This window comes from Miscanthus floridulus, chromosome 17, assembly GCF_019320115.1.
Source record: "Miscanthus floridulus cultivar M001 chromosome 17, ASM1932011v1, whole genome shotgun sequence".
Classification (NCBI taxonomy): domain Eukaryota; kingdom Viridiplantae; phylum Streptophyta; class Magnoliopsida; order Poales; family Poaceae; genus Miscanthus; species Miscanthus floridulus.
In genome coordinates, this window is record NC_089596.1 from 15,934,587 (window position 1) to 15,960,359 (window position 25,773).

General features: G+C 42.6%; 1 protein-coding gene and 1 pseudogene across 1 annotated transcript; one reads left to right on the top strand and one right to left on the bottom strand.

Annotated features, from left to right (window-relative positions):
- The first annotated feature begins 1,120 nt into the window (after positions 1-1,120).
- On the top strand, positions 1,121-3,916 carry LOC136515293 (uncharacterized; annotated as a pseudogene).
- Positions 3,917-18,713: 14,797 nt separating this feature from the next.
- LOC136515294 (uncharacterized) lies at positions 18,714-23,798 on the bottom strand. The gene is made up of 4 exons (XM_066508930.1): positions 23,594-23,798; positions 23,375-23,518; positions 22,872-23,090; positions 18,714-18,781 (listed from the first exon to the last, which is right to left on the bottom strand). Exons 1-4 carry the CDS (start codon positions 23,796-23,798, stop codon positions 18,714-18,716), a joined length of 636 nt encoding a protein of 211 aa, XP_066365027.1.
- Between the last annotated feature and the right edge of the window lie 1,975 nt (positions 23,799-25,773).

Here is a 25,773-nt window from a genome sequence, read left to right on the forward strand (position 1 = left end):
ACAAATTTTTTATGGCCCAACGTCTTTGAACCCGCCAAGCCCGTTGGGCAAGAGACAAAGCTCGCAACAACCTGCAAGACCCGTAACACCCTCCTCTACTCTCCCTTCTGGCTTGTCCTGAACCCTACCGCTATCGTCTAGAGTTGGGGCAAGAGACAAATTTGTTCGGATGGTGGAGCCAGGGCTCAAGGGTAGCCAGCTGGTGGATCTGTCCAAGCACCCCTCCGGCATCGTCCCCATGCTCTAGTAAGTCTCGGATCTAGGTCGTCTGGGGTTGGGGGTTGTGGAGAGATCCCGTACTGTATGTGCTAGGGTCATGCCACATGGCGGATGGGTGCTTGGGTGTGCTAGAGCTGTCGGGGCTTGGTTCTGGGCAGCGGGGTGCCTCCCTATCTTGTGGGTGGTGGTGGTGTTGGTCTGTGTCGTGTTTTTGTTCAGCTTCCTGGTGCTGGGTGCATCGAAATGAACTAATATATTGACTTAAATAGTTGGGGCTTTGGTGAGAATTATTTAGCTATCATCCTCTCTCGGAGTGTTGATTTTAGGTATGAGACTTGGGAGAATGAGACAGGGCCAAACTGTAGAGCAGATCTATTTCCTGATTGAAGTTTGTATTATTGGCGTAATAGTTGTAGCAAGCATAATCTCTTCTTGACCATATTTCCATTCCATGTTTTGACTGGTTGGTGCATAAATTGTGTAATAATGTGATAAGCAGTCAGCCTCACGGACTGAGATTTTGATATCTCATCTCGTGGGGAGGGTTAAATGCATTGGTTTGGTTTGAGGGATGTTCCGAATGGGGCAAACATTTTTCCACTAGTGTTTGGTTGGGAGTTTTTTCACCAGTGTTTAGTTGGGAGGTGCTGGGATAGGGTCATTTCTGCAGTGGCATATTCCTGAAATATGTGGACAGCTCGGTCCCCTCGAATCGGGTGGATGAAGCCATTCCTTGTGGACCGCGTCATGCAATTTATTGTCTAGAAATCTTTAAATATGATCTTTGAAATTGTCTACTACAAATATCTAATTTTACTGTAGTCCACATTTTGTTGCCACCATTTGGTTGTCCTCTAGCTTATCATGTTATTGTATTCTATCTAGATGTGCCGGTGTGGACATGGCAACCCTGCCATCTGAGCTTGCGCCAGAAGAATTGAGTGGTCAAGAAGCAGATCAACAAAGTAGTACGCATACAACTTCAAGGAGTGTGAACGTGAAGAAGTCATTGCTAGTGAAACAGATGTCATCTATTGTTAATGCTCTAAAGCCTCCAATAGAGAAGCGGAGGAAGTCATCTACTTTGAATGTGCAATTTGTGAGGTCCCCGCTACTGAATAGGATCCTAGCATCGCCAAGGATGCGCCACTCTAGAGCCAAACACCAGAGGTCACCATGTGCAGGATTGTCATCTTCAACCTTGCCTAATGATACAAGAATGACTGCTTCTCCTAATCTTGGCAAAGATGCAGCATCAAGGAGCATGGATAGGATCGAGTCCTTGCTATCGAAACGGAAGTCATATGTTGTTAATGCTTCAAATCATTCAGAAGGAATGCAGAGGAAGTCATCTGCTTCATGTGTGCATTATGTGAGATCTCTGATACTTAATAGAATGCTACAGTCACCAAGGATGAGCCAGTCTCTGGTACTATCTGCAAGATCATCATCTTCGTCTTCATCTGATGATACAAGAATGGTTATTTCTCCTGATCTTGGCCTAGGTTAGATTTAACTTCCTACATATTGAAGCAACCAGTTTATGTCTCAAATTTTTCTTGCTATCTTGACTTTGTTGATTTGTTCTGTCTTGGTTAGGGTCCTGTTTCTACTGTCCTGGTCCTTTAGATGAATTTTCTTGCTGCATGAGATGCCTTTAGTTACTGACTATGTATACTTTAGTAAATGCTTTTACTAATCAATACTTACATACTTATTGTATAGATGCATCAAGACCAATTAAGAGACGTAAACTTAGATCTAGTGTGTGGAAAGAATTTGAGCCTATTTATGAGGGGAATCTAGTAGTACAAGCTAAATATATTCATTGTTTGGAGCTCTTGTCTGCTACTCGAGATAATGGTAGAAGTGCTTGTCGTAGGCATTTGAAAGTGTGCAAAGAAAGGACTAGAATGAACCAGTTGGTTGAAAGCATGAACACAGAACTATCCTCTGATTCACTAGCTCTGAAGAATTGGAAGTTTGACCAAGAGGTCTCACGTAAAGCCATGGTCAACTTTATCATATTGCAGGAGCTGCCCTTTAGTTTCGTTGACCATGCACCATTTTAGAAATTTATTGCTACCTTAAATCCTTGGTTTACCATAGTGTCTAGAACTACAATTCCTGAGGATATTATGAGCTCATATGAGGATCGAAGGTTAGCCCTTCGGGAAACTATCAAAAATTCAAATTCAAGGGTCTGTCTAACTGTTGATCTGTGGACTTCAAATTAGAACCTAGGTTACTTGTGCATACTTGCCACTTCATTGATAATGACTGGATGTTGCAGAAGAGAATAATAGGTTTTGGTCTTGTAGCTTTGCCCCATGATGGTTTTACTTTGTTTAATGCATTGTTGAAGTGTTTGGAAGAATGTAAGTTAGAGCACAAGGTATTTAGCATCACATTAGATAATGCAAAGAACAACAACAACATGGTTGGTTCCTTAAGGAAAAATCTTTCAGAAAGACACCTTATGCTTGGAAATGGTGATCTGCTACATATGCGTTGTGTAGCGCATGTGTTGAACCTTATTGTCAAGGAGGGATTTAAGGTGATAGATGGTGCTACTGACCGCATTCGAGATAGTGTCAAGTACATTAGAAGCTCACAAGCCCATAAACAGCGTTTCGAGGAAATCATTATACAATTAGGTATATCCTGTGAGAAGAGATTGTCTCTTGATGTTCCAACTCGGTGGAACTCAACTTATTTAATGCTGAAGTCTGTAATAGAGTATAGGGCAGTCTTTGATGTTATGGAGTCATAAGATCCTAATTACATGGATAAGCCTTCTAATACAGATTGAAACATGGCAGACCTACTTTGCAATGTGTTCAAACCCTTCTATGATGCTACAAATATAGTTTCTGGTACATTATACCCAACAGCAAACCATTGTTTCCATGTCCTATGGGAAGTCAAAGGAAAAATAGAAACTTTGGAATCAAATACAGATATTTCCATTGCAGTTATGGCGAGCAAAATGAAACTGAAGTTTTAGAAATACTAGGACATATGCTTGTTGCAAATATGTGCTCTAGTAGTTCTAGATCCTAGGTTTAAGCTCAGTTTTGTATCATTTCGTTTGGACACTGGTTTTGGTGATAAAGGTCTAGCATATACTGAAATGGTAAAGGGCACATTGCAAAATCTGTTTTCTGCATATTTATCAATGGCACCTGATTTAAACTACTCACAACCAGAGCCCAATGATGGAAGTATTGATGAAGATGACTGCTGGGCAGACTTTGAACAACATCTTGCAGCACAAAAAAGGAAGAGAGTGAAAAGTGAGCTTGACTCATATCTGCAAGATGATCTTTTCCCTCGACAAAAGAAATTTGATATTCTACAATGGTGGATGATGCATTCTACAAAGTATCCTGTGGTTTCTCGTATGGCAAGGGATGTGTTTGCAGCACCCGCATCGACTGTAGCTTCTGAATCTGCATTTTCCACTAGTGGAAGAATTGTTAGTGACTACAGAAGCCGACTAACAAGCAAGAAAGTTCAAGCCTTAGTATGCCTGTAGGATTGGTTGAGAGCAGAAGGTACATTTTCTTTGAATTGTACAAAGTAGCATATTGTTAGTTTGAGTATTGTTGTTTGAGCAATAACGACACCTTATAACTCATTACTCGCTCTTGTTTCAGGTTTATCAGATGTTAAATTATCAGAAGATGATATTGGCGATGGTGACGATATTTGAGGAAAGAAGGTGTCAGGTTCAGCAAAGAAAAACTGATGGCCTTGTCTAGTTGATGGAATGGCTGTTTGATGATTAAGGTTTCAGATCATTGCGTAGGACTCTTGTTCAACTCTGGTAATTGTTGTTGCTACAGCTCACAGACATGCTACGGAAGTTGTTTGCAACTTATACTGAACATTTATTCAATAGAACACATCAAGTCAAGAATTGGCAGATTGAAAGGGAGTTGTGTGTATATGTATCTTTCATTAGTTCAGAAGACCATAAAGACAGACTAAATTAAGCAGTGACCGGAAAAAAGCTTTAGTTATTGAAATGGCCATGAACCCAGTTGCAGAGTGGCATCCATACATTACGTCTTTGTTTAGTAATAATAACTTTTGTTACAGGATATGTGTCTTTGTTTCTGTACCTGTATTTCTTGATAATGTTATATTTGAGAACGTACAATATATATATATATATATATATATATATATATATATATATATATATATATATATATATATATATATATATATATATAGCCGGGATATGAAAAATAAAATGATCAGTGTAAAGATGTATCATCCTTGCTCGTCGATTAACTGGATATGAAAATTTAGGTTGCAGGTTCCAAGTTCTTACAGGATATGTGTAGATAATGTACGCGCAGAGAGATAGGTCCCGTTCGTTTGGAGAAATTCTAAAGGAATCTAGATGAATCTGGAGGAATTTATGAGAGAAAAACATTGTTTCGTATGAAAAAAAAAGCGGATCAAGCCGGGTTTAAGGGCACGCGAACGGGGCCATAGTGTACACGTAGCCTCCATTGCAGTGTAGCGGGTCTCGCGGGTTTTGCAGCGTAGTCTGTTATGTCCGCGAAAAATTTATCCACAAAGTTTATAGCTTAGCGGCTGACCGCAAGCCCGCTAACAAACTTTGCGGCGAGCGATGCAGGTTAGGGGCCGGCCGCGAACGAGCCCGCCTGCAAACATAGATATGTTCAAGCAAACAGGGTACAGTACCGACCCCATCAGGACCCATACATGTCCCCATCCCGGCTCACTGCACCTCCATTTTGATCACAAAAGCAAACGAGTATGAACTCTAAAAAAACAAAAGCAAACGAGTAAACATGAAGTTTTGCAAAAAACGGAAAGAAAATCCTCCAGAGAGATTCTATCACCACCGGTCAAAAAACAAAAATTGATTGCTCGACCGTACTGTGGTACAGTATGCAACTTTGGCATCCTTTCTGAACGGCAAAGCAGATACACTACTTGTTTATTATCCTTTTGGTTTCGCCATCGCCATCCAGCCTTGCCGATCACTTTCGCCGCGCGACCGCTTTATGTTCTCGAGGTGTGTGCGTGTGGGAACGCAGAGACCATTTCCTGAACCACCCGTCCCATAAGATACTGGCCTACAGCTTGCCTTTTGTTGCTCTCCTTCCCGTGCAGGTGCATGAGAGGAAGAGGCCGAAAGCTCTCTTCTCTCTCGGCGGAAAGGAAGAGGAAGAGGAAGAGGATCATGGCCGCATATGATTGTCGCGGCGGTAGGCGCCGCCGTATCCCAACCCCCCCGCGCCAACGACTCCATCCCCCAGTCTTCGTATAGATTTTGTCATTCTGCTGCCCATACTCGCTCTGTCTACGAGTCTATCATGTATGCGGTGTAGTACTCTACTCTAGGCTGCGAATTCGTCAAATGTTCCCATAGCCAGGCATCACGACTAACGCTGCCCACTTCTTTAGTTTTTACTCCTTTTTTTTTTTTTTGGTTAAGTCCAATTTACACCCTCCAACTTACAGCAAAGTTCGGATTTCAACCTCGAACTTCAAAACCGGACAACTTTGGCCCTCCAACTCTCAAAAAAATTCAACTTTCAACCTTCTGGGCGGGTTTGCGGGTGAACAGTAACTTTTAATATTTTCAGGAGCGTCGAAATTTTATATTATTTTTTGAGCATCTTAACGTCCTCAAATAAAAAAACTCAAAACTACAAAGTTGTAGATCTCATCGAGGTCTATAATTTACATATAAAAATTATCTTCATCCGACATCGTATTGAAGTGTTTTCTATTTTTTAAAATTTGAGTCTCATTACGCGATAAAATATGGTGCTGAAATTTTATATTATTTTTTTGAGCATCTTACTGTCCTCAAATGAAAAAACTCAAAACTACAAAGTTGTAGATCTCATCTAGGTCTACAATTTACATATAAAAATTATCTTCATACGACATCGTATTGAAGGATTTTCTATTTTTTAAAATTTGAGCCTCATCACGCGACAAAATTGTTTCACGCGTGATGAGACTCAAATTTCAAAAAATAAAAAACCATTCAATACGATGTCGGATGAAGATAATTTTTATATGTAAATTGTAGACCTCGATGAGATCTACAACTTTATAGTTTTGAGTTTTTTCATTTGATGATAGTAAGATGCTCGAAAAAATAATATAAAATTTCAGCACCATATTTTATCGCGTGATGAGACTCAAATTTCAAAAAATAGAAAACCATTCAATACGATGTCGGATGAAGATAATTTTTATATGTAAATTATAGACCTCGATGAGATCTACAACTTTGTAGTTTTGAGTTTTTTCATTTGAGGATGTTAAGATGCTCAAAAAAATAATATAAAATTTCAGCGCTCCCGAAAATATCAAAAATTACTGTTCACTCGCAAAACCAACTTTTTCGAGAGTCGGAGGGCCAAAGTTGTCCGGTTTTGAAGTTCAAGGTTGAAATCCGAACTTTGCTGTAAGTTGGAGGGTGTAAATTGGACTTAACCCTTTTTTCTTTATATGTAATGAACGCCGCATACGATTCCACCGGATTGAGAAAAACAATCCGTTTATCCTAAAAACTGATATATATAAGGACAAAAAAAGGAGATGATAAAACAGGTTTAAACATATGTCCTTGCTCGTCCCTGGAGGTTCTTCACCGGCCGAGAGCAGCACCCAGCGAGCCGAACGGTCTGATGAGACAGAGAAGAGAGATTCGACCACGATGGGAGACAGGGATGAAAGAGATTTGCACGGTCTTGAGAGTTGAGACTTGAGAGAGAAGAGACTGGGGATATACGTATTTGCTAGAACACCATCATCCCCTAAAACCATCCGTTATTTTTTCTCAGACTCCTCTGACGATTCTTAAGAGAAAGAAGAAAAAAAAGAGAGAAGATTTGGTCAAGCTGTTCTATAGATATGTCCGGCATAACTTGAAGGTGAAGAAGGAATTATTTACTACTATATACTCCAATACATCTTTTTTTTTTGAGAACACACTACTCCAACATACCAATATTTTGGACCATGAGTCCATGACGTGTGAGGTGTAAGGCCGAAACGATACATGGTTTGGGCCATTGGGGGTCCAGTTCTATCAAGCTTCCGGAATGTGTTCGGCCTTAAGGCCGAATTGGGCCCAATTCCATCTAGTAACGCGTTAGGCCCAAATTAGAACTGGTTTCCATGTAGCCCACAAAACATAATTGAGGTACACGTATGTACCTATGGAACACCACAGTTACTTTTTTTTAAACAAGTTTGCACTTTGGTCCGGTTCGCTTTGCTGAAAAGCCATGTCTGAAAGTAATGTTCGTTGATTTATTATGAGAGAAAAACACTGTTTGTTTGTTGAAATAGTACGGCTCATAAGACAAGCGAACATGGCCTTTATTATATTTGGGGAGGAACATTTACATCATGAGACACAAGACTTTGTACAAACTCTGGGAGGGGATCAATCCAAACATGCGATCGATCCAGGTCCCAATTCAAACCAATCTGAGCAAGTTCATGTGCACACCTATTGCTAGAGCGTGGCACATGAACAACATCGACTCAAAAATTCATGGACATCAGAAACTTTGCTTCTCTAAACAACACACCAGAAGCTGAAAAATCATAAGAGCGGGACTATAGAGCATCAACCAAGATTGTTGAATCGGTCTCCAAAATGATCTGGGACAAACCATGATCCATTGCTGCATACAAGGCTGCAGGGCATGCCTGGGACTCAGCACTCAACGCATCATGCGCCACATTGATTCTACCTGCACCAGCCAGCACCGTATCCCCTTTGTGATCCATCACAATAAAACCCCAAGCATCTTTTTTTCTTTCTGTACAAAGGCTCCATCAATATTAATCTTTAGGATGTCGGCTGTTGGGGGAACCCAGCAAGAAAACCCACTTTGTCTCTTATTTGGTTTCTCCGGTGTATGAAGAGCATCAACATATTTCATAGAATGTACCTTGTAAACCATCTCCTCAGTAGACAAGAGCTTATCCCCAGCGTTCGCCTTATTACGAGCATCCCACCTTAGCCAAAGAAAGCCAATCACTAATAATTTCTTATCCTCCTCTAGAGAAAGAATTTTGGTGGCTACCTGTTTTGCAGAATTAAGACCAATCAAAGCCAGGCGAAGATCCTCCGAGTTCAAAGCTCTCCAACATTTCTTGACAAATTTGCATCTAAGAAAACAATGCCCGCCATCCTCATTTAGCCTCCAACAAACAGGGCATCGGGTGTCAATGTCCATTCCTCGACGAAAGATATTCATACATAGGGGCAAGCTATTATGTGTGAACCTGTAGAAGAGAAGTTTCACCTTCGGTGGACATTGGAGCTTCCAAAATTTTTTTCCAAATTATGTTTCTGTGATCTGAGCTGGCACAACTGGCATTTGCTTCACCTATCTGCCTTCTTTTCGATAGCTCTTTCTTGTCTGTTAAAACATGATATGCAGACTTGACAGAAAAGTCTCCTTTTGGATCAAAATGCTAGGCCAAAGTATCCTCCATTCCATTTTTCAACAGTATGGAAATAATGTTTTTTGCATCTGCTTCCCAGAAAATTTTAGTTATCAGAGTTCTATCCCAGTCACCAGAGGTTGGGTCAATTAATTCAGAGACCTTGTTTCAAACTGTTTGCCTCCTAGGGGTACAAGGTCTTCTAGTGACGCACTATGGGATCTAGGGGTCAGCCCAAATATTGATCTGAGTGCCGTCGCCAACCCTCCAAAAAGCCATCTTTTAGAGCATGAACGCCTCGAACAATACTTCTCCATGAATAAGAAATTTCTAGCTTCTCCACTACTGACAAGAAATCCCCATCAGGAAAGCATTTGGATCTTAGAACCTAAGCACACAGAGAATCAGGATTTAGTAGAAGGCGCCACCCTTGTCTTGCGAGCATAGCCAAATTGAAAAGGTGCAGGTCTCTATAACCCAAGCCACCCCTTTCCTTTCTGCAGCATAGTAATTCCCAAGATAACCAATGCATTTTATTTTCCTTGTCCTGCTGAGCCCATCAGAATGTGATAGAACCGTCCAATTTATAAGAGCATAAGTACAATGGCAGCACGTAAGTGGTCACACTATCATACTTGAGCCCATATAAATCCGGTAGTCTGTCGAGTACCACGAAGGGTCTCGATTCATCGCCAACATACGATCAAGACTGTACATGATTCAACATACATGCTATGGTAGAACCATCCGAAATAACACGCTTTCGAAGGTGCTCGTCTTCCACTAGACACACCCTGAAAGTGAGCTACATCGAACAACTCCATCAAGCACACCCCAAGGGAGAATTTGAACCAATCCACGTTTTACATCCAGAATCCAATAATGAGTACGAGCTTACAATACTTAGTCCATTTCATACAACAAGCGTTCTTGGAAATTATTTATTACAATACCAGAGTTTAGAGTGCGATAATTAAACAGCGGAAAGAAAATAAGCATCTAACAAAAACGACACAAGGATCCGTCTATGCCCACCAGAAGAATCCTCCACACAAGAGCTACTCCTCAAGCTGTACTTGCAACAAGGGGAACATAAACCCTAAGTACACAATGTACTCGTAAGACTTACCCGACTAATGGGAATAGTTTTCCGACTCTCAAGAAGTATGATAGGTAATATGGGTTTGCTATTTTCTTTTTGTTTGCAAAAAGCATTACTAATAGTTCATTCTTACAGTCAAATTTTATTAGCAGTCATGGTTACTTCATTAGCTAACCATTCTAAGTAAGCACATGGTCTACTTTTAATCAAGGGTTGAGCAATCAGAACTATTTCACCATCTTTCATCTTCCAGTTCTTACTATGGTGCTATACCATAGCCAAGTCATACCGTCTCACAGAAATGGCGATTCACAAACCAATGTATCTCAGCTGGGTACCTCAAAACACATGCCCCGTTTGTACCCCACCCACAAACAAGACCAACCCATTCTACTCATGTCATGGGGTCTAGGTCCCCATCCAAACTTGGACTCCAAGCCCTCACACTTGAGACCTAGTCTCAGTATGGTGCTTAGACCTTCACCTTTCTCCGCCTCCAATCAGTCGGTCTGGAAAGAGTCGGAACCCACAACAAGAGCACAACGAGCCTTCTCGCCCCCATAAGCAAGTATGTGCTTAGGATAATAAGTCCGTGACCTGACTACCATCCACATCAACGGATGATCCTTAATCGACACGAACAGGAAAAACAGTGTAACCAAGCTAAGCCCCGTTAGCCGTGGGACACAACCTGTTACACCCACCAATACCCATACCATATCACTGTCTTGTCTCCATTTTTTTTCTTTCATCATTTTATCATGAGAGTAATTATAATAATCATCTATTGTGAGTAACGGTAGGTTACTCACGCTATCGAAAACCTATGCACAGCAGCTACTCGAACCTATACTAGTCAGACTTATAGGACAGTTATATCTATGCATGTGGTTTCATAAAATTCCTGTAAATGCACATCACATATATATATATTCAGTGATTATAAAAAAATAAGAGTTATGCACCAGGGCTTGCTTTGGGCAGGCGTGGTGTCAGCTGAGCCAGTCAGTGGCGACTCTAGTACGAGAATCTCCTCCTCGTACTTCTCGACGATCTCCTCAAACTCGTGATCGCCAGTGGTCACGATCTCCGCCCAACTCGTTCTCTACATGCATGCAATGATGATGCAACACTTTGCATTTATGCAACAACAACTCTTAAAATAAGAATATGCATACTAAGCTATTAAGCTAGCTCTAATGACTAAGGTACTAAGCTAACTATTATTTTTTACCAAGCAAAGTGTTGAGTTCAACTAACAAACACCTAGCTTTACAAATGAAGAATATATCTTTATTTCTACTAATGATTTAATGTATATTGAAACAAAGAGCATTTAACTACCCTAATGCTTAGTCTATTCTAAAGCTACAAAAATTTTAGTGAGCATATAATAATACAATGAAGCTACTATAAAAATTTCAGAACTAAGGCTATCACCAATTTACCATAAAATTCCTACAATATTTAACCTAATAATATTAAGCACTCTCAAATGATTTAATAGCCCCTAGTATCAACATGTATATATATATGAACTAAACATACTAATAGATAGAGCATAATTTTAGGAACCTAACAAAATTTGTTTCATAATTTTTGGATACCTATATGATTTTATATGATTTACCAAAGATCAGCTCAAAAATTAAATTAGAAAACTATTTCTAATTCCTTATGAAAAAGAAAAACAAATTCTCCCGCGTGGCCCACATGACGCAGCGCGCACGCGGTGCGGCCCACGCGACGCCGGGCCACGCGGAGACGGCCCGCGACGGGGAAATCCCACGTGCGCTGATGTTTTTGCAAAATAGACCTCGCACTTCTCCCAAATCACAACTAAGTACTAATACTATTTTCCCCTATCTCAAAGCTTCTCACTTAACACCCTGACTTTTCCCTAATTCACCCACGTGCACCCCCAGCAACTTAGTGCACGGCTGCGCGGCGAGCAGCGACACTGAACGCCTACGCTGGCCACCTAGGACCTACGTGGGCCCACCTAATAGGTTGATCGCTATCTCTGACCCGAGTGGCTACGCTAAGCGGCAGCGAGGGGTGGCGGGACGCGCTGGAGTGAGCTACAGTGACACATGACCGTCCGCGATGGTGACGTAGCTGCCCCGATGATCTAGAGCACCTAAGAACCTAACTGGCTAGCGAGGGAGCATCAGTAGACTACCATGGACCTAGTCGAGGTGATGGTTGGGGTGGAGGATGGTGGAGGAGGGTTGGCCATGTGTGGCCGAGCCGTACGATGGTGTACCACGGCGTCACGGTCGTGTCAGTGACGACGGAGAGGCGGTAGTGGTTTAGCTAAGGCGCGCAGAGTGGAGAGGAAGGCATGGTGAAGCTAGTGGTGCAAGTGAATTGGCTTGGGAGGGACGGTTGGAGGGCTGCCCATATCCACGGCCGGACGCGGCCTTATCGGCACCGCGGCGGGGAAAGTCCAAAATTGGAGCTTGGCTGGGCATGGTTCAAGACTAGGTAGGGTCGGACAGCGAGAGGACGTGATGGTAAAGCCATGGGTACAATGAATTGAATGGAGGTAATCGTTCGCTGGGTAAATTGGATGACACTGCTCATGACGACAACAGAGGGAGAAAGAGAGAAAGAGAGAGACAGGGCGTGGCAGGTGGGCTCAGCTCGACCTCACCTTGGCGGGATGCCATCAGTGAGATCATGGAGACCCACGAGCAGGCACTAGCAGATAGGCGTGCATGTTTTTGACCGGCGTGGCCCACGCAGCCGCAGTGGTCTTAAATGACAAGGCGACGGCGAGCTTGGCCACGTGTGCACGGCAGTGGCGGCCTTGAACTAGGCCGGCAGTGGCGCAGAGGGTAGAGCAGACAGGTGAGGACGTGACAACAATGCGACGGTAGCGGCAGTGTCACGGCACGATGCGGGTCGACAGTGCGGCGAGGCACAATGCGCGGACACAATGGCAAGGTGATTGCATCGGCAGTGGCTTTGTCATGGCGTGGGGCAGGCGGTAGCAACTCTATGTGGCGGGGGCAGTGGTAGCCGGGCCATAGCCAGGCCAGAGGCAGCCACGGTCAGCAGCTTGCGCACATGCGACCAATGCGGCGACGCCGAGCGCCCGAGCGTGGTGACCACGCCCACGCGGCCAACCAGCCCGAGACTGAGTTGTGCACGAATTTTAAAGCGTCCAAAACAACTAAACAGTTGCTTCAGGAGCCAAACCATTTTCACCATGCTCAAGATGGTATATGAGACTACCAAATAGAGCTATAACACTACACCACCCCTTAACCCAATCTCTCAAAATAATTTGCTAAACATAGCAATGTCTAGATGTTGACAAACTTGGAATTTTTCTAAGTTTTTTAGCTGAACTTGATTTCAATTTGTAATTTCTAGGCTAGTAGAAATACTAGCTAGCAATATCATTTTTCAACAGCAAGTATTTCACCGTTATCTACAAAGTTTGTATTTTAAACTTTATTTAAGTATCACACACATGTTCTATAGTATTTTCGCTTAATAAAAATTAGTTTTAAACCATACTTGATATACATGAACTATTGAATCAACTTTCGTTTAACATTTTATTAGTCATTTTAAGTTATAAGAAATTTATCTGCACATTCTATCACATGCATTAACACATAAAAATGATGCTCATGATATGTTTTAGTAAATAATTTATGGTGTAACACCGAGGGTGTTACACATGCCACATATTACATAGAGTTCACAAATACATTACTATCTATTGTAGAACAATTAAAAGTTATTACAACCCAAGTTCAAATAAAGTAGTAGTAGCAAAAGCAAAGGTAGTTTTGAAACTAACATCTCACACCATTGTTCAAATACTTGCTAGTTTGTGATCACATCTCACAAAAGCATCATAGATTAGATATATAGAAGCGCCTTGCCCATGGCCTACTCCTCGTCCATGGCAGGACAGAAGCAGTTCTTACAATATCCATGATATACTGTGTTATCTGCAACAAGTGAAAAATAAACCCTAAGTATGAGAAGGTACTCAGCTAGACATACCCATCATAAATAAAAAACAAAGTGACTCTAAGGATTATGCAAGGCTTTATAGTGAAGCTAGCTTGACAACATTTTGCATAAAAAGTTACTAGTTCAACTATACATTTTATAATTTAGTTACCAAGTTAATTATAGCTATTCATCTCTAGATTAGCAACTAACCTATGCCAAACATGTGGTATATTATTTAGTAGCATAACAATAGTAACCATAGCCTGTGTAATAATTCCAAGTTTATCATAACCATCAAATTTTATAGTTCAATTACTATGATGTTGGAGCTAGTAAAGTTTCTCACTATTCGGGAGAGACGATGATTCGAATCGGTTGCAACTAGCTCAGCAGTATTCCTAACACAAACCCAGGCCTACCAGCCACGATAGACTTAGGTCACCTTTGGTACAACTCAGATCCATATTTCACGGGTTCGATCAGCGCCGCACAATCAGGGACAACCAGCTGTCAGGACGTTCAGGCCTAGCCTACCCTTGGGCTCATGTTTGGCTCCACGCACATCCTTACTACCTCCAGTGTGCATACTCTTACAGAACGAGGCCCGCCCTGAGTTGAGCTACTTGGCTTCGCGGTCAGAACAAGTTATCCGGCCAGCTAAGTGAGAGGCATGCGTTCAATCACCAACATAGCCAAACCAACACCATTGCATATAAGTTCTCGCCCGGTCTCCACTTAATAACACCCCATGGTTATTTTCCATGATAGTAATATATAGCCAACTATGCTCCGGTATCTACCTATATCTCGCAGGTGACAGAAAATCACCCGACTTCTACCGGTCTAAGCATAGCTAAGCATATATTAGATCCTGGACCAACATAGGGTTGAAGGTATATTTTTGAACAATGTAGTTCTATGCATCAAGTGTTTCCAACCAACTCTTATAACCTAATACATCAAACATAAAGGACTCAACCGGGGCTTTCCTTTCAGAAAGAAGGTAGGCCTGTGATCGGGGCACTTCGGTAATTCCTCAGGAGCCTGATCCTTGTAACAGAACCGACCAATTATACGAAATTAAGTAAGAAAATCATCTGCCAGAGCACCCGATTTAGCAAACTTAAGCCCGTATAACCCGGTAGTCCGTGAAATCACGAAGGATTTCAAACCAACTTCCATTCCAGCCAAGATCGTAATAAGTTTAGCGGTCACCATCACATATTACATAAAAGTTTGCATCTCAGATACATCAGAGTTTAAACATAGTTATTACAAAACAAGTTTGAATAAAAGTAGCGGAAGCCATTTGTTTAAACCACACACACTCACACGGAGTTCAAATATAGTGCTAGCGAATGATCATCACCAACAAAAGCATCAGACAAGACATAAAGAATGACCATGCCCATGGTCCTAAGCATCACCCATCATAGGATAAAGACAGTTGATATAGTAGCCGTAATACATCTGCCCATCTGCAACAAGTGGGAATAAAACCCTGAGTACGAGAAGGTACTCAGCTAGACTTACCCGACATAACTAAAAATAAGTGACACCAAGGATTATGAAGGCTTTATAGTAGGGTAGCTGACTCATTTGCAAAGAAAGCATTTTTAGCATTCCAAGAACCTTTCTAAAAACATTATTGCCAAGTTAATTAATTATAACCTGTAGACTAGATTTGCACCTATACTAGAGCAAATATGTGATTAAGTAGATAATGATAACCAATGATCATTAAACAACTTTCATAATGTCATATTCATTATAACTATCCAAGTGTTCCATCAACATTACTACGATGAAGTCACTCAAGTCAAGTGCTCACTATCCAGGAGCGATGGCAATTCGAATCGATTCCCAACCAGCTGGTGATTTATTCCTTACACAAACCTCACTCACCCGCTAAAGTGAGATATTGATCACCGAGTCAACTATCTAGGAATCTCGAGTTTGCTAGGAACCACATGTACCTGGGGGCCGACCGACTGCACTTTGGTCTTATCATCTCGCCCCCGTGTCCTACCACACCTGCTCCGGCACAGTGCGCTGCGGGCAATCTACTCGGCTCGAATAATCTCCCAGCTTCACGGTCGGAAGGTACTTTATCCGGCCAGCTAAATGTAAGGCATGCGTTTAACATGACTTGAGGCTCAACAACGGTCGGTCCTTAATCGACACAGACGGAAAGCACTACAGTCCAAAACTCTATAAGTCTCCGTCCGGTCTCAACTTCATTTAACACTTAGTTATACCATGACTTCATAGTCATCCAAGCAGATCCAGGTAACCACCTATAGCTCATAGGTAACAGGAAATCACCCGACTTCTACCGGTCTAAGCCAGCTAAGCATTGACTCGACTGCGGATACCAGGGTAACAAGGATATAGTATAACAAAGGTAGACAAGGTATAATGCAGCAACGGTTGCAAACAACTCCTGAACATAATGCATCAATTAAAGTAAAGTATTTAATTAAAAATTGCAAATCGGGAGAAAATGCTCCAGGGCTTGCCTCTCTCGAAGGAGCTCGAGCGGTGATCGGGGCACTCTAGAAGTTCCTCAACGTCCTCCTCGTCGGCTTTGGGCACTTCCTGCGGCTGCACCTCAGGCTCCTCGGGTATGATGACTGGGTTCTCGGTTTGCGATCTTATATGATGCAATGTGCGTAAGCGCCTATGCAATCGGTGCATCGAATGAGATGAATACAATGGATATGTTTGAATGCAACGTAGTCAACATCATCCAAGAACATATACTACAAGCACATGTCATCTACTACATTCTCTTCTACTACTAATATGCGAAATCAACACATCTTATTCAATGCTTCAAAGATACACCAAAGCTTTACTAATTTCTTAATCACACATTCAGCAACACTTGATTAAACCCTAATTAATAATAGGTTTGAATAGTAACATCTATTTTTATTGCTTAGAAAAATCTTAGAAAATTACCATGGCACACTACTACCCTAAGTAGTCTACCATCAGATTTTCATAGTATTTGAATGGGGGGATTAGTCTACACAAAAATAACAAGCTATGGCATGATTATGAACATGAAAATACTTTGTACTGTGAAAAGTGTCAAACAACAGAGTTAGCATTTTTCCTATGACCTTCATAGCATACAATCACTGTACAAAAATTATCACATGCATGTTTTAGACAAAGTTTGCTCTCTAGCTAAAATAACAAAAATTAGCCATTAAAGGCACTTGAACTACACCTCAAAATTTTTCTTCAGCACATACATGACACATTTTTCCTAGGAAGTACATTACATAAGAAGATCAACAAACTTGGAATCATATTTTTCTGAAGCCTATAGGTTTTTTTCTACATATTTTTCAAGTTATCAGCAATATCCATGATTAAATAAAGTTCTACGGAAAAGTATCTCAAAAATGACATGCAATAATTTTCCCAAGTAGATCTGGTGATAAGGAACCTAGAAAAATTTATTTCAACAGATTTGGAGCAAATTTGAGTATCCAAACATTTTCCAAATCATTTCTCTTTTCAAATAATAAAGAAAAACTGAAAATAAACATCCTATTGCTACTGGGCCGGCCCGTGGGAATCAGCCGGCCCACGGCCACACTTGGCCTGCGTGGCCCGAGCGAAGGGAAAGAGCGGCGGCCTAGCAGGGGCTTCGGCCCATGGCCTCTTGGCCCAGCTCGGCCGAGGCGAAAGCCATGCCGACACCAAGACGTCGCGGCGGTGCGGCTTGGCCAACAGGGCCGGCGGCTATTACCGGCCGTGCCAGGGCAAACAAGCGAGCGCATGTGGTTCACGAGGAGCTGGCAAATGCGAGCAGGTAGCTAGGCAGGGTAGAGAAGGGGAGGAAGGGGGAGTTCCACGGTAGCCGAGCACGGTGGCGCCATGGCCGACATCGGCGAGTCGCGAGAACACGCTACCTGGGCTCAAAAGATAGCACAATCGCGAGCACCAAGTGCCAGAGAGCGAGGCGGAGCTGCTGGCGCTCGATTGCTGGCCATGGTGGAGGAGGGGCGACGAATTTGCTCGGCGGGTGCGGTGGCGCTCGGTGGCGAGCTCGCTGCGCGCGGGAGGAGAAGCGAGCACGGGAGAGCGAGAGCGGGCGGGATGGAGTGGAGAGGGGTGCAGCGCGGTCGATAGGTGTAGATGGGCGCGTGGGAGCGGACGCAGGCCAGCTGCGATGCGCGGCGGCATCGACGGCACATGGCCGCCACGCGGCGGGCGTGCTCTGCCGTGGTCGGGATGCGGCGCGGCACGTCAGCGAGCGGGCGAGCGCGGAGGCAGGCCAGGCACGACGCTGGGCTAGGCTGGGCCAAGGCGAGGTGCGCGGCGCGGCGGGAGGCTTGCTGGGCCGACTTCAGCCGTGGGCCGGGAAGCGGAGCGGCGGCCTGTTAAGCGAAAATGAAGAATTTTTCTTTTTATTTCTCAAATATACATAATTAAATTCCTATTTTTGAGCTATTTAAAAGCATCTTCACAAATTGGTGTAAAAATAAAATTTGTTCCATTTTTCAATATCTACAACTTTGATTTTATGACCAAAGCCAAATTCTTGATAGATTTTGAATTATAAAATTAAAGTCAATTTTAACTCAAAACCCTAATTTTGGAGAATTATTTTTAAAAGCAAAATTTGGCAATAATTTAAATACAAATCTTGCTCCAAAAATTATGCTAAACAATTCTAGATGATTCACAATCATAACCAAATAAGTTCTACTAACCTAGCAAGCATAATCAGGGCAAAACCACTCTAAACAAGTGTATGCAACATTTACGTTTCATGAACATGTTTCGTATGTTTCGAAGCAGTGTTTCAGTTGTTATTTACATGATTAGGCATGTATGATTAGGATGCATGATATGCATGATTTGCAGTGCCTAAATGCTGGCATAACACCGGGGTGTTACACTCCTCGCCTTCGGGGGCTACCTACTATGGTGCCTCCTGATTCTCCTCCTCCTCTGTCTCAAACTCCAAGAGTGTGATTCCTTTTGGCAATCCTATATGCATGAGCGTAAAATAAAATACAAGAATACACAGGTAATGACATGGATGATATGATATGATGCATAAACATAAATGTCCTTAAGAACAAGATATTATGGTGATAACAAGATTAACTTTCTTTTACTCAGTAGGTGCATATCTCCGCTCTAATAACTAAACAAACATTCATTTAAATTGTTTTCTGGATGGCAAGACAGTAGCTACTTGTTTTGACCATAACTGGAGTTTTATACACCCAAATAACATGATCTTGGACTTTATGGAAAGCTTATAAAACTGTCTACAACTTTCTTATGATCATCTTAAGAGAATTCCATAGTTAACTAGGTCAAACAATTACATGTTCCAGATCTGTCCAGAGGACAATCAAATCTAACAGCAGACTTAGAAACTATAACTCTCAAACCACCAGGACTACAATCATGAAATTTTAGGATGAGACAAATGAGTAAGTTATCTACAACTTTGTTATTAACATGATTCACAGCAAACTTCATCTTCATTATGAAAACACCATGACAACAGAAACTATACATGAAGTCATCCAATTGAATTATGGAGCCATAATTAACTAATTGCCTATAACCAATTGACTATGATCATAACTACCAGTACCAACATACCATATGCATCACAAGCACCCTAGAAAACATCATGGTTAAGCTCAAATAAATTGTTTACATGCATTTATTAATTTCCTTACATAATAAGGTGAAGTAGAGGATAAATACTTCCAGTGTACAGTAAATTCTAAGAAAATTATAGCATACTACACATACCTCCAATAGTCCACTGTAAAATTTTCATGCTATTTGGGTAAATGTATCAACCTATACAAAAATGGCAAGTTGCATAGGCTTATAATAGCATAAATGGTTTAGCTTAGTTAAAAGTGTCAAACAACAGATTTTATATTTTTCTTACTTTCACCATAGTACAAGAACACTGTGTAAATAATTTCATGCTCATAGGTTACATATATTTGCCCCAATTAATTTTACTAGAAACTAGCATTTAATCAAATTTAAATAGCAAGATCATATTCCAAGCATGCTTACTGTAGGTTCAACATTTTTCCTAGCTACAGCATGTCAACACAAGACCAACAAAATTAGAATCACATTTTTAGCACTCCCTAACTCAAGTTATGCATTTTATAAGATAAAGGTCATTTTAAAAGCACTTAACCAACTTAATTTAATTCACACAGAAAACAACTCCAAACAGAAAGTTTCATATTTTTATCAGATAGTACATTTCAAGATGAAGTTAACAAAATTTGGTTCACTCCATTTGGATACTCCTAGATCAAGATATGATTTTTGTAAGATTGCATTCAAATCTAAAAACAAATAAAACTAAAACACCAAAACCCTATTAAACGCTACATGCACCCGGTTCATACACCCCACTGCAACTGACAGCAGGGCCTCACAGTCAACCCGGCCCCACTTGATAGACACACAAAACAGAGCACGGCGGTTGATCGTCCACTACTTGTCGACGGCGAGGTCACCGGCAGCGAGATCACCGGCGTTGTGTTCCCCACACTCCTGCGCACCTACTTGTACCCTAGGTTGGCTTGGTGGATCACCAGAGCGACCTCGCCGACGAGCATAGTGGCTCAGTGGCGGCGTGTGGTGGCAGACTCGTCGTCTCTAGCAATGGCACGGCCAGGCGAGCACGACTACAACATTAGGAGGTCCTAGTGGAGATCTAGGGTTGGGTCACGGCCATGGCAGAGCAGCGGTGAGCTCTGACCACGTGCATGGTGGCACGACAGCGCACCGTGCATGGCGGTGGGCTCACCGTTCCGACGAGACGGCGCTCCATGACGGATCTCCATCTTCGGTGATGGTGCTAGGGTTAATGGAGATGTGAAAACAAGCGCTAGAGGGGGACAACGGGACCTAGTCCATGTCGACCGCGATGAGCTTGAGCTCACAACCATGGCGGGCGCTCGGTGCGGCGGTGCGTTCCCACGCGGTGGTAGCGGTAGCGATTAAATAAACGATGACGTGAGCATCTATGACCTAAGGTGATGACAGACCAAGGGAGAAGAAGGTACAAGGAGCAACAGATAGGGCTGGCCACAACGAGCTTGAGCTCGGCGGCGCACCGCGGCCATGGCGTCAACGGCGACGCGCAATGCAACTTTACTTTGGCTTGAATGGTGGCACTGGCGGGTCAGGGTGGTAGAGGAGATGACGGCGCAGTAGTGGGTGAGATGGATTGGCCGGTGGTGTGGCGAGAATGGCGCACGAGCACGACGGTGGTGCGGAGGTGGCAACGGTGGTGTGGTTCGGCGATGGCGAGGGCAAGAGCGAGAGAGGCAGGGCAAGAGAGTGGGAATGGGAGAGAGCAGCAAGTGCGCCTCCCTTTACTCCCTCTGCTGGCCAGACCGGCCGGCCCAACGCCGACGAGCGGTCGCCATGCGGCGCGCGTGGCCTGGCAGCGGTTGGCCACGACACGCTCGGCCGGCCGATTCAAATCGGCCTGTGCCACTTTACACCTCTATAACTCCTAATCTAGTTTGAGTTAGCAAAAAAGTCTATTAATAGAAATTGTAGAGCTATAAGAGATGTACAACTTTGCTTAAAAGAGTTTTGTCTAATTCAAAATGGTTTTCAAACTACAGAGCTCCAAAGTAGAGCACATGGAAACTGAAATCAGGTTTAGACTTAGAATATTTTCTAAGTTACAAAACAACATCCAGATTGAAACTTAGGAGCTCCATTTGACCCACTTAAGCACTGATTAAGCTCATGACCCTTAAACAAAGTTTGTTCCACATGACATGAACTACAACTTTTATTTGGGTCACACAGCCATGCAAGCTCTCTAAGACTGTCTCCAACTAGGAACCCATATGGGCACTCAAACCCAAAATGGGTAGCAAGAGACCAAAAATTAGCCTCCAACAGAGTACCTATACGGGAGACCTATTTTGGGTTGTCTAAGAGACACAACCCAAATATGAGCATCCTCTCTCCTGGAAACCCATTTGCAGAAAGGATTCTCTTTTGGGTCGTATTGTTGGAGAAAATACCGAATAGGTATTGAATCTTTTGTATGTAGCGCTACCCAAATGACGAATGAGTCTTTGTATTTTGGGTGGTGTTGTTGGAGATAGCCTAAGCTACTGTTTAACTTTGATCAAACTAGCATCATGAAAAAGGCATTTCAAAGTAAACCAACACCTAGAAGTAAATTTGGGCTAGGTCATGAATACAAACATTGTTCCATTTTCCATCCTAGATGTGTCTAAGGTGTTTTTGTGACCTCACAACCATCTCTTGCATTGGTCACACATGATCACATGCATATGTAAGTATATAAGCAACATCATATGTGATAAAGAGAAGGTGAATGAAATGAAACTTCACATGTTCATGCTCATGAATGCTTGGATGATGCTTGTTCTCATGAAATGCAAGTGCCAAATGCATGCTTAACACTAGGGTGTTACGTAGAATCAACTTATCATACTATTAATTTCATCACACAAAGATTTCGTCAGATCAAAACATGACATTGCATAACTTGGAATAGCTTGAGGAACAGCCTTAATAAGAACACCCTTGCCAGCCTTCGATAAGAGCTTCTCTTTCCACCCTTGTATTCTTTTCCAAACTCTTTCCTTCAAATATTCAAAAGTTCTTTTTTATTGCCCCATATAAACTGGAAGTCCAAAATACTTCTCATTTCGTGCTTCTGATGTAATGCCCAAGACAGGCATCAAATGGTTTCTCTCTACACTTTTGGTATTCAAACTGAACATGACTGAAGATTTATCTTTATTGATAGTTTGCCCTGAGCAATCCTCGTACAATGAAAGAATATTTTGCAGATGATATGCACTCCATTCATCAGTTTTCAGGAGTAGCAGAGAATCATCAGCAAACAAAAAATGATTTATACTCGGTGCATTATGACACACTTTAACCCCATTCAACTCCCCTCTAACTTCGGCTTCATGTAACAGGCAGGAAAACGCCTCAGCACATAGCAGGAAAAGGTAGGGAGAAATGGGATCACCTTGCCTGAGTCCACGTTGGGGAGAAATCTCCTCTGTTAGCTCACCGTTAACCTTGATGCGATAGGTGACGGTTGGAACACAATTCATAATAATCTGAACCCAGCCTGTGTGAAAGCCCAGCTTAAGTAACATCTTCTCTAAGAAGAACCATTCAACACGATCATATGCTTTGCTCATAACTAATTTGACAGCTGCATAACTATCTGGTTCCCTCTTCTTTGTCTTCATAAAATGTGTCATTTCATAAGCCAGGAGGACATTATCTGTAATAAGGCGCCCAGGCACAAAAGCACTTTGATTCAAAGAAATAATCTCAGGTAAGATGACCTTCAACCGGTTTGACAGAACTTTGGTGGCAATTTTGTACACAACAGTACAGAGGCTGATCGGTCGAAGGTCTGTTAACCTTTCTGGGTTTTGCACTTTTGGGATCAACACAATGATTGTTTCATTCCAGCCTTCCGGCACTGTGCCCCCATTTAGCAGATTCTTCACTTCTCTCACTACATCCTCCCCAACAATATTCTGTAAAAGAGGGGTGGCATACCATCCACCCCTGGAGCCGTTAGATCCCCAATACTATCAAGAGCTTGTTTTATCTCCTCATCCCCATATTCTTCCATTAAGTAGTTGTTCATATCAGTCGTAACCCTCTGATGCACCTGATTTAGCAATTCTTCAAAACGAGCACCTGCATGTGACTCAAAAAGGGATTTATAAAAATTAGTAATCAATAATTTGAGCCCTGTTGATTCCTCAACCACACCTCCGTCATCCTTCACCAGCTTTTTTATTCTATTCATCCTTTTCCTATCAGATGCATACTGATGGAAAAATTTTGTATTTCGGTCTCCTTCCTGAAGCCAGTGAACATGCGCCTTTTGGCGCCAATACAATTCCTTTTGGTCTTCCAGCTTCTCTAATTTATATCTGAGAATTGCCTCTCGTGAAATATTTTGTCCCTTAAGCATCCCTTTTCTGCATGCTTCTAGATCTCGACGAGCCCTTTTAATCCGTAGAAAAAAGCACAACTCTCTTTTATTCCATAGAAAAAACACAACTCTCTTTTATTCCATAGAAAAAACACTGTGTTACATCAAGGTGGTGGTGGTTGGGATAAAAAAGAGCGAGAACCCACAGAGCATACTTGCAGGAAGCAGGACCCTTTCCCAAAAACAAACACACTAGTCATTACATTCTTATTTTGCTTGATTTTAGAGAGCTGTTCCAGGACGGGACTCAGTGCCCAACCAAGTTGGGCAAGAAGCTGAACTGGCCACGATCGTCCCCAGTCGCGCCAGTTAAAAAATGAAGGACTCATGGCTCCTGCCGGGCGCTGTCATTTGCTCCCGACAGATTGCCGGTAGCCCCAAGACCGGTCGCTGACTCATCATCCATTCCTCCCATTACACCCTTTCCACTGTTTTTTGTACTGTCTCCCGTCACTGTTACAGTTTGATCCTCTTCCTCTTTTCCCCCAACAACTTCCTTACTATGGCATTCAGTTTTAGTACTTGCTTGGAAAGTGCTCCTTTTTGCAGCAGGTTCAAAAGCCATGTCCTCATATTGAATTTCCTCATAAGCTCTCACAGTCCCATAACCTGGTGGTGGTACTAGACTGTTGCTGTTACTCTGTTCATTCAGATCCACACGTTCCTTGCGCTTCCATGTCTTCTTCTTATTAACATTGGAAGTGTCCTCAATTGACTTTGCGGCAGCCAGCACCTGCTCAGAATCTTGGACAGTTCCCTTTTCCTCATCTGAACTCCTACCTCCCACAATACCATCATTGCCTATGGTTACAGAGTTTTTTTCTATTACAGATAAATTTGCTACTTTCTCCTGAACTAACTCAACAGCCCCAATTACAGAGTTGGTTTTACATTGACCCTGGTCTACTGGAAAAGGAGCACGCCATAACTGAGTCTGAGTGGTGCTGCTCAGCCATACCCATCCTACTTGGCAGAAACCAGCTCCTAGGATCTTCAAAGTGAACTGGCCGGACACGAAGGTTCAAACTAAAATTGATTTTCCTCCCCTGCAGTGGCATATCACATCTCGCCTCCATATGTCCTATGAATCCACAGAATAGGCAGAAATTACTTGATTTGGACAACCACTTCTTTATCAGTAATTTCATCAACCAGCCTGATTTCTTTTTGCAAGGCCTTGTACAGTGGGAGTTGGACTCTGGTTCTTAAGAAATTTTCATCGATGTTGCCCCTTGCATTTTGGTCGATCTTCATTGTAGTTCCGATGCATTCACCCAAGTCATGTGCGAGTTTCTTAGTGAGGAGACAGAAAGGGATATTCCTGAACTAAACCCACATCGGCACATGTGTGAACAGCGCCAACGAGGGATCGACACCAGTTGCAAGGCCCTCCACCAAGCAGCTTGTTCGGGAGGCCCGTATCATATCGTGGATTATTTACTGCTGGCTGGTTTGGTGTGAGAGAAAAACACTGTTCCCGGCTGGAAATTTACGATCGTTTACGAGCAAGCGAACAGGACCGGTAGGATGGCATGCCTCCGATCGCCCTCCTCATTAAACTCAAGTATGAACTTTCTACCCGTCTCACAGTCAATTGGGCTAGCTTCTAACTCTCCCCTAATTTTCCAAACCCTCTTCATATGATCGATCAACTGCCTTGAGTTTACAAGCAACACAGAAAGGAACAACCCAACGCCTAGGAAGCGAGGACGAAGCGTCTCACGCGCCCCAGTCATGTTGACGACCAGAACAGCCTTCTCTCCACACTTGCTTGATTCTGCCAGCTCCTTTCCCTCGCTCATCTTGGAAGCCTTCAGCTTGTATCGCCTCGAATTCTCGCGGATGGGAGGGCTTGACAGCAGCACCTGAAAGCTCACCTTGGTTCTCGTTGGTCGCCATGGGACAAAAAGGCAAACACCTTGGGTGCAAGGTGAGGTGGAGATTTGCTTGGTGA

Bases quoted from the DNA above. Each gene is read 5' to 3' on its own strand.
- LOC136515294 (XM_066508930.1), bottom strand. From the start codon at position 23,798: ATGCTTAAGGGACAAAATATTTCACGAGAGGCAATTCTCAGATATAAA. The intron at 23,091-23,374 runs GTATGCCACCCC...GCCTTATTACAG, and splicing joins AACGGCTCCAGGGGTGGATG to ATAATGTCCTCCTGGCTTAT. The intron at 18,782-22,871 runs GTGAGCTAACAG...TCATGCATATAG, and splicing joins CTATCGCATCAAGGTTAACG to GATTGCCAAAAGGAATCACA.